Consider the following 9,654-nt stretch of genomic DNA (forward strand, 5'->3'; position numbering starts at 1 on the left):
CAGGCCCAGAGTTCAGGCCCCAGGACCGGACCAAAAAAAAAAAAACACAACCAAAACCCCCAAAAAACCAGTATTTTACTCTGAGTTCATCAGAAGGCTTGAGACATAGATAATCAGTAACATTTTCTAAATTTTCATTTATTTTTTAATTTTTGAAAATTTGTCATGCTTTAAAAAAAGGCTTCAGACAGATCATATTACCTAATGTGAATTATTTATTATTATAAGGTGAATTTTCTTCCCCTCTGAGTGATGTAAAAGAAATTTTTGGACAAATGAAATAAAGCCAAAATTTGAGGGATTAACAAATCAATTTTTTAAAACTTTATTTTATTTTTTTGTCAGTCATGGGGCTTGAACTCTGGGCCTGGGTGCTGTCCATCAGCTCTTCAGTTCAAGGCTAGTGCACTCTACCAGTTGAGCCACAATGCCACTTCCTGTTTTCTGTTGGTTAATTGGAGATAAGAGTCTCACAGACTTTTCTGCCCAGGGCTGGCTTTGAACCATGATCTAAGCTTTATTAGCTCCCAGGGTTCTTGATATTTGCTAGAATGGTTGAATTTTAATATTGCAAAAACTTTAGTGGAATACTTTGTAGATTCTGTTTGCAAACAAGTTAATAATACATTGAAGCCTTTCTTCCTACACTCAACTCTATTTTATAAACTTTTCCAATCATTAAAATGTAAGTATTAAAGAGCATATAATAATTTGTAGAGTGTCTTTTTCTGTATTTATGTTATTACTGAATAAAAACAACTGTAGGCTTTTTGGGATAGATACTTTAAACATTTTTATATGTCTGACAAGTGTCTCAACAATTTTTTTTTTTTTGTCAGTTGTGGGGCTTGAACTCTGGGCCTGGGTGCTGTCCCTCAGCTCTTCAGCTCAAGGCATGAGGCGCTACCACTTGAGCCACAGCACCACTTCTGGTTTTCTGGTAGTTTATTGGGGAAAAGAGTCTCATGGCCTTTCCTGCCCAGGCTGGCTTTGAACCATGATCCTCAAATCTCAGCCTCCTGAGTAGCAAGGATTCCAGGCATTAGCAGCACCTGGCTGTCTCAATAGTTTTTACAGTTACTTTTTTTAAACTGCTTACTCTGTTAACAGTATTTTGCACTGTATTTGTAGCATTGGTTTGAGAGGTCAAAAGGTATACTTAAGTACATAAAATAGTTGTTATTCAATACATTTAAAATTAATTTGAAGTTTTTAGTATGTATTGCTACTTAGTATGTATTGCTATGAGAAAGTTCAAGGAAGAATCTTAACAATGTATTTTAAGTTTATTTCTTTTTGTCTTAGCAATTGAAAGCATGTAGTGAAGAGGAAGAAGACAGAGAATGTTTGAATCAAGCTATTACAGCTCTTATGAATCTCCAGGGTAGTATGGACCGAATTTACAAGCAATATTCACCTAGACGTCGACCTGGGTAATTCCAATTTATTGAAAATATGAATACTTTTGAATACTTTTTTGTATCTGAGGCCTGATTTTCTATAAAAGTAATCTATAGTGGCAGTTGCATTCTTGGGTGCAGCATTTTTTCTTCAATTTTTTTTAAGGGGGAGGATAGTTTAAAGATTAGTTTTGCCATAATGTTAAGGTATACTTAATAAATCTACAAATGTATTTAAGATTCTTTATAATTTTACTTTTACAGCAGTAGGAATTCTAGAGCTTACACTACTTTTATTTTACAGTAATGAAATTGGGACATTTATTATTCAATAGCAAGGTTAGAAGAAAATAAATGTTGTATATAAAATCTAATATTTGGTTGCACACATACTAAACATATACTCTATCACTGCTATATCTCCCTAGCCCAATTTAGTACTTTTATCACTTGACAAGTTTAAGCAGTTAGGCTTACTTAATCATTGACTAAACTACATTTATCTTCTTTTTCTCCCTTTCCCCCCCTTCAGGGATCCTGTTTGCCCTTTTTATAATCGTCAATTAAGAAGCAAGCATCTAGCTATCAAAAAAATGAATGAAATTCAGAAAAACATAGATGGATGGGAAGGCAAAGATATTGGACAGTGTTGTAATGAATTTATAATGGAAGGACCATTGACTAGAGTTGGTGCAAAACATGAACGGCACATTTTCCTCTTTGATGGCTTAATGATCAGCTGTAAACCTAATCATTGCCAAACCCGGCTTCCAGGTTACAGTAGTGCAGAATACAGATTAAAAGAAAAGTTTGTCATGAGAAAAACACAAATCTGTGATAAAGAAGATACTTGTGAATGCAAACATGCTTTTGAATTAGTATCCAAAGATGAAAACAGCATAATATTTGCTGCTAAGTCTGCTGAAGAGAAAAATAATTGGATGGCAGCCCTTATTTCTCTTCATTATCGTAGTACTCTAGATCGAATGCTTGATTCAGTATTACTGAAAGAAGAAAATGAGCAACCACTAAGATTACCAAGCCCAGAAGTATATCATTTTGTGGTAAAAGACTCAGAGGAAAACATTGTTTTTGAAGACAACTTGCAAAGTAGAAGTGGAATCCCCATTATTAAAGGAGGAACTGTGGTGAAATTAATTGAAAGGTTAACATATCATATGTATGCCGGTATGTGAAACTCATTACAGGTGCTAACCTGGGGTCGAGGAATCAAATGCTTTTAAAGGATGTCAAAAAATGGATTGCCTCCAAAATATAAAAGTACTACAAAAATCACAAGTATTAAATAACTAATTAAATGTTTCTAAAATGTGATATTGTTATTTATTTCATTTAAGTGATCATAAAATATGCATATTTGTGAATTTGAAAACAATCCTCATTTATCAAGAAATGCCACAGTTTACAGGAAAAGCCACAGTGGAGCCAAATTAAAAAGGCAAAGAGGAAAAATACGGTAGCTTGAATTAATTAAACTGAATAAATTGAACATGAAATCTATACTGTACTCTACTTTTTCAGATCCCAATTTTGTTCGGACTTTTCTTACTACGTATCGTTCATTTTGTAAACCACAGGAGTTGCTAAATTTGCTGATTGAACGGTAAGGAAAACATGTATTTTGCTTCTATTAACATTTTGTGGAAAGCTAACTGCTTTATACCTTGCAAAGTACCTAGTACCTAGTATACATTCCATTGAGCATAATTTATTTGGCATTAACATTAGCAGAATTGCTGTTCTTTTTACCCCCTAGCTGTATTTTAAGTGGTAGTCAGACTCAATTTAGAGGTAAAAATTGTGTGTTTTAGTAAAATTTGCTTAGCTCTTTTCAAAGGTGGCATGAACTTTTTTTGGCCACTCCTGGGGCTTGAACTCAGAGCCTGGGCACTGTCCCAGTGCTTCTTTTGCTTAAGGTTAGCATTCTACCACTTGAGCCACAGCACCACTTCCAGCTCTTTCTGTTTACGTGGCATTGAGAAATCGAACCCAGGGATTCATTCATTCATGCATGCTAGGCAAGCACTCCACCATTCAGCCATATTCCCAGCCCCCAGCTTTCCACTTTTAAATCTGGTTATGGAACTTTTGAAACCTATCATGGAAAATTTCAAAAGTTTTGTAATGAAGAGTAGATAGAAGAATATAATAAAACTATTCATCACTCAACTTCAATAATTACCAACTTGTGTTTGAACTCAGGGCCTGAGTACTATCCCTGAGCTTCTTTTGCTCAAGGCTAACACTCTACCACTTGAGCCACGGTACCATTTCCAGCATTATCTGTTTATGTGGTGCTGAGGAATCAAACCCAGTGCTTCATGTGTGCTAGGCAGGCACTCTACCACTAAGCCACATTCCAGTCAAGGATTCTTATTTATGAGAATCACTTATTCTAAAAAAATGAACAGTTCCTTTAAAACAAATTTTTTTGGGGGGGTCCGGTCGTGGGGCCTGAACTCTGGGCCTGGAGTAGAGCTGTGGCTCAAAGTGGTAGAATTCTAGCCTTCAGCAAAAAAAGATCAGGGACAGTGCCTAGGCCCTGAGTTCAAGTCCCAGAACCTACAAACAAACAAATGTATGTGATATACAGAAGGGTTAAGTCATGTAATGAGAGTACATTTCTTTTTGGACAATATTATCCCTTCCCTCCCTTTCCCAGTTTTTACTCTTGTCACAAGTTGTATATATCATTTTCAGCATACTGTCCAGTGAGTACCACTGCTGCATTTATTCACCCTTGTGACTCCTGTTTTTTAAGTTGTGTTCATTTATTTAAGGAACTTACTAGTGTACCTTTATTTTAATAAAATGTTAAGGATAGATAAGCCCTTTTTTAATATCTTTTAAAAAATTGTCTTTTCATGTTCTTTAAAGATGATACATCCTTTGTGGATTATTGCATTGGTTCTTTTCCTTGGACTTTTTTTTATGTTGATCAGTGCTAGTTATGATACTCTTTTTTAATTTCAAAGTTGTTTGTATTTTAAATAAAAATATTATAGGACAATGAAAACTTTGAATATCAAAATTCTCTGTCATTAAGGCTCCCGCTCCCATGTTTAATCCAGAATGACATAGGAACATTTTAAATATGAAACCCTCAAAAAGTTTTATCAAGTTTTTGTTTTTTGGCCAGTGGGGTCTGAACTTTGGGCCTGGGCACTGTCCCTCAGCTCTTCAGCTCAAAGCTAGCACTGTATCACTTGAGCCACAGCACCACTTCTGGCTTTTTTTCTGCTTATATGGTGCTGAGGAATCGAACCCAGGGCCTCATGCATACAAAGCAAGCACTCTACCACTGAGCCACCTTCCCAGCCCCTCATCAAGGGTTTTATTTTATCAAAAATAAAAGAATACAAAACCTTAATTCTCTGTAGCTGAATGGTAGGTTTTGTAGTATACAATTCCTTAAGCAGGTGCCGAACAGTATACTTTTTATGGAATGATAGAAAAGATAACTGCTTAGTCAAATATTTTTCCTATTGCATTTGAGATCATTATATGTGAATAATTTTCTCTCCTTTTGATTTTATTCTTAGATTTGAGATTCCAGAGCCAGAACCTACTGAAGCAGACAAATTGGCAATAGAGAAAGGGGAGCAGCCAATCAGTGCAGACCTTAAAAGATTTCGCAAGGAATATGTTCAACCAGTACAACTTAGGTTTGACCTGAGTATTATATTTTTATGTGCTATTCAATTTTCAGTATCGGTTAACACAAACTTTCTTTGCCCTTATTTAAATTGTGGTATTGTAATTAACTTTATATTAGGTAAATTTCTATATTTCTTTTTTGAGAAGCTTATTTTAAATAAATACCTTTTCAAAAAATTTCATTATTTAAATATGCTGTGTTTGCATCATTTGTCTCTAACACGTAAAGATGCTCACACACACTCTTGGATACCTATTTGTTGTAAGTAAAAACTGCAAAATTCTTTTTTTTAATTTAATTTAATTTTATTTATGAACATACTGTACAGAGGGGTTACAATTACATGGGCAGGATAATGCGTACATTTCTTACCAAGCATTGCAGCCTCCTCCTTTGGTTTACCCTTCACATCCCTTCCCAGCCTCCCCCCTCACCCCCAAAAAACTGCAAAATTCTTATAAACTGCTTACTGTAGAGAGCAGGGCTGTGAATGTGACTCATATGGTAGAGTATCTGATGAGCAAGCCTAAGGCTCTGAGTTCAAGCCCCAGGACTGTGAGGAGAGAAATGAGAAGGAGAGAAGGAAGAGAAAAAAAAAAAGAGAGAGATGTGACTGAGGTAAAATAGGTAAATAAATTGGCCTTAGAGGAAACAGATATTAGATTAAAAGTAGTAGTGAGATATTAGCCAGATAGATTGGGTGCAGTTGAAGATGATCTTGATATATAAGCCTAGTTGTTGAGCGTGTTCTGTATTGAAGAATTTTTAGCAAAATTCAATGTAATCTTTGATATTTTATTTATGACATTTTTAAGTAGAGCAAAAGTGAATTTAATGGTGAACACTGATAAATCTCACTACAAGTATCTATTCTTAACATTCTATTGTATTTTATCACCTATCTGTACACTTCTTAAATACTTCAAGTTGTATGTCAGCAGTTCATTATTTATTATTCATTTGTTTAAAAATAAATAGTAAAATATATACATCTGAAGTGTACTTTTAATTTTTACAAATATGCAGTTTGTTTTTGTTTTGTTGTTTTTGGTGCCAGTACTAGGGCTTGTCTGGGCCTGGTCACTGTCCCTTAGATTTTTACCCAAGGCTTGCAATCTATCATTTGAGCCACAGCTCCACTTCTGGCTTTTTGCTGGTTAATTGGAGATAAGAATCTCATGGATTTTCCTGCCTGGGCTGACAAATATGCATCTTTATAATTCTTTAAGGTATAGAATGCTACTATATCCTAGAAAGATCCTTTATGTCCCTTCTAATCAATTTTTGTCCCAACTGCGCTGATTTCAAGCTACATAAACTAGTTTTGCCTATTTTAGAATTTCACAAAATAAATAGCTTCTTATTGTTTTGTGTTATACCCCTTTCATTCAACATGCCTTTGAAGGCTGAAAGAGTGGCTCAACATTTTCACAATAAAAAAAAAACTTATTACTACTAATAATAAAAAAAGAGTGGCTCAGCAATAGAGCAGCTCCATAGAAAGCATGTGGTCCTGAGTTCAAACCCCAGTCTTGCAAAAACGAACAAAAAACAACATCCTTTTGAGATCCATCCATGTTGCATTAGCAGTGTTTTTTTTCTGTTTTTATTACTTAGGTGGTGTTTCATTGTATAAATACACCAAAGGTTCTGTATTCATTTTTCCCATCGAAGAATACATGGGAACTTGACCAATTTTTAAAATTATGAATAAAGCTTTGAGTTTTATTTTGAGTTTTTTTGTGAATATATTGTTTCTATTATTTTCAGTAAATAACTCAGAATGTAATTGCTAGGTAATAAGATTAGGTTTGGGCTTATTTTTTGGTGCCATTCCTGGGGCTTGAACTCCTCAGGGCTTCAGTACTGTCCATGATAAGTATTGTGCTCAAGGCTAGTGCTCTACCACTTTAGCCCAGTTTCACTTCCAGCTTTTTGGTGGTAGGTAAGAGTCTCATAGACTATCCTGCACTGGCTGGCTTTGAACCATGATCCTCAGACCTCAGCTTCCTGAGTAGCTAGGTTACAGGTATGGGCCACTGGTGCCTGGCCATAAGATTAGTTTTAAAAGAAATTGTCAAAAAAAAATTTTTTTTTCGGGTCTGGTCGTGGGGCCTGAACTCTGGGCCTGGGTGCTGTCCCTTAGCTCTTCAGCTCAAGGCTAACGCTCTACCACTTGAGCCACAGCGCCACTTCCGGCTTTTGTCTTTTTCTTTTTGCTTATGTGGTGCTGAGGAGTCGAACCCAGGGCCTCATGCATGCAAGGCAAGTGCTCTACCACTGAGTCACCTTCCCAGCCCCAAAACTTTTTTTAAGCATTCTCACCATCAATGCTTAAGAGTTTGGCTGCTTCATCTCCTCACCAGTATTTGGTGATGTCGGTTTTCATATCTTACAATCATACTGTTAGGTGTATAGTGGGTTATACAGTAGGTCTCATGGTTAATTTGTATTTCCTGGATGACTAATGATTTGAGGAATTTTTTGTTGTCTTATTTTGGCAATTTATATTCTTTTGTGAAGATTATGTTGGGATCTTGTTGCTGTTGTTGAGTTCTAGATATTTTTATTTCAGAAAATAGTCCTACCAGAAAAAAATGTTTCATAAATATTGTCTCCATGTTTGTGGATAGACTGTTAGGTTTTTTGTTTTTGTTGTTGTTGTTTAATACTTTGATGAGCTGAAGTGTTTTTTTTGTTGTTTGTTTGTTTTTTGTCAGTCCTAGAACTTTGATCCTCAGATCTCAGCCTCCTAAGTAACTAGAGTTCAGGCGTGAGCCACTGGCATTTAGCTAAATGTATTTTCGTAGCCTTTGAGAATTATTGCTTGTTAAGGAAAAATTGAAGCTAACCTGGTTTTGATCATTTGCTAAAGTAATGAAGAAAAATGCTATTGTGAATGATTCACACTATTAATATATCTTTATAGTAATGAGTTAAGTATTATATTTGCATAGATCTGTCTTATTTGCTTGCAAAGTTGTAAATGATCATTTTGTGATACTGCAAAAGAAACAGCTTTCTGTCAGAAGTAATATATTTTATGTTTGGAAATGAACTAAAAATTTTAGGCATATTTGTAGATATCATAGAAATTTGATGCTAGTACTTGAATTCATAATCAAGATACTATACATTGGTTTCTGTTTTATGAGAAAAGTATATAAAATTTAGCCAGTTGTGGTTGTTACACACCTGTAACCCCAGCAAGGAAGCTGAGTTAGTGAGATCTTGAATTCAAGCCAACCTAGGCTACATACTGAATTTGAGAATAGCTTGGGTTACATAGTGAGACCCACTCTCAAAAATAGGCCAGGTATAGGTGGTTTAAACCCATAATTCTAACTAGTTTGGGAGATAGAGATTGTAATCATGGTTCAAACCCTGCCAGGGATTGGGGGGAGGAAAATTAGTGGGACTCCATCTTGACCAATGGCTAGAAGCAATGGTGTGTGCATGTCACCCCAAGAAGCACAACAGCTGGATGCAGTGGGGAATACCTGATATCTCAGCAACACTGGAAAGCACAAATAAGAAGATTGCAGTCCAGGCCAACCCAGGCCTAAAGTAAGATAGTATCTAAAAATAACCAATGCAGAAAGGAGCTGAAGGTGTGATGGTATTGGTAGAGCACTTGCTTAGGAAGCTCAAGGACCTAAGTTCAAATCCAATTCCCCCCACCAAAAAAAAACCCACCTCAAACCCCTACTTGTATACATGTATAGAGTTGGCTCTTAATCCCTTTTCAATTCAAGAACTTAAAAATAGCTTTGTATGCTAAAATGAATTTTCTACACTTTAACATACTGGGAAATTAAGGATAAAAATCAGTTTTTATAGTTAAAATAGTTTTGAAGTGTAGTTTTTAAATAAGGAACAATTTAGAAGCTGACTTTCTTCATATTACTGAAATACTTAAGGTAGTAATTAAATATGGATTAGAGACTATTTAAGTATTATATTGGTTTTTGTATATAAAACTATTACCAAAGCATTAGAAAAGTTAAAGAACCGTAAGTGAATACTTAACTTTTACTAAAATATGTTTCTTTCCATTTTATCAGGGTCTTAAATGTGTTTCGGCACTGGGTTGAACACCATTTTTATGACTTTGAAAGAGATTTGGAATTGCTTGAAAGACTAGAATCTTTCATTAAAAGTGTAAGAGGTACATTATTTAATGGTTTGATTGAAGTTTTTGTTGTACATGAGTTTATTTAAAAAGATGTATGGTTTTTAAATTTTCATTTTAAAAAGCTGAAATAACACTTTGAATGATTATTATACTATAAGGGTTTGATTAGAGCTTATGTTGTACATGAGTTTATTTTTATATTATTATACTATAAGGGTTTGATTAGAGCTTATGTTGTACATGAGTTTATTTTTAAAAAATTATGACTTAATTTTTCATTTTTAAAAGCTGAAATAACATTTTGAATGATTGTCATAGACTGAAAAGGCTCACTTAAGTTTAGATCATCTGAAGTCTTACTTACAATCTTGTCTTTTCAAGTATTTGTTTTTCCCTAGAGTGGTAGGGATTGAATCCACAGCATTAGCCATGCCAGGCAA

General features: G+C 34.8%; 1 protein-coding gene across 1 annotated transcript in view; it reads left to right on the plus strand.

The window, feature by feature from the left end:
- Positions 1 to 9,654, plus strand: part of Sos2 (son of sevenless homolog 2 (Drosophila)) — an 81,299-nt gene that overhangs the window by 39,408 nt on the left and 32,237 nt on the right. Inside the window, exons 10-14 of the mRNA XM_013012226.1 lie at positions 1,306 to 1,433; positions 1,933 to 2,588; positions 2,943 to 3,024; positions 4,964 to 5,086; positions 9,144 to 9,247. Of these exons, the coding sequence (XP_012867680.1) occupies positions 1,306 to 1,433; positions 1,933 to 2,588; positions 2,943 to 3,024; positions 4,964 to 5,086; positions 9,144 to 9,247 (1,093 nt within the window). The remainder of the gene's footprint in view (positions 1 to 1,305; positions 1,434 to 1,932; positions 2,589 to 2,942; positions 3,025 to 4,963; positions 5,087 to 9,143; positions 9,248 to 9,654) is intronic.

The sequence above is a fragment of the Dipodomys ordii genome, unplaced genomic scaffold (assembly GCF_000151885.1).
Source record: "Dipodomys ordii isolate 6190 unplaced genomic scaffold, Dord_2.0 Scaffold16, whole genome shotgun sequence".
Classification (NCBI taxonomy): domain Eukaryota; kingdom Metazoa; phylum Chordata; class Mammalia; order Rodentia; family Heteromyidae; genus Dipodomys; species Dipodomys ordii.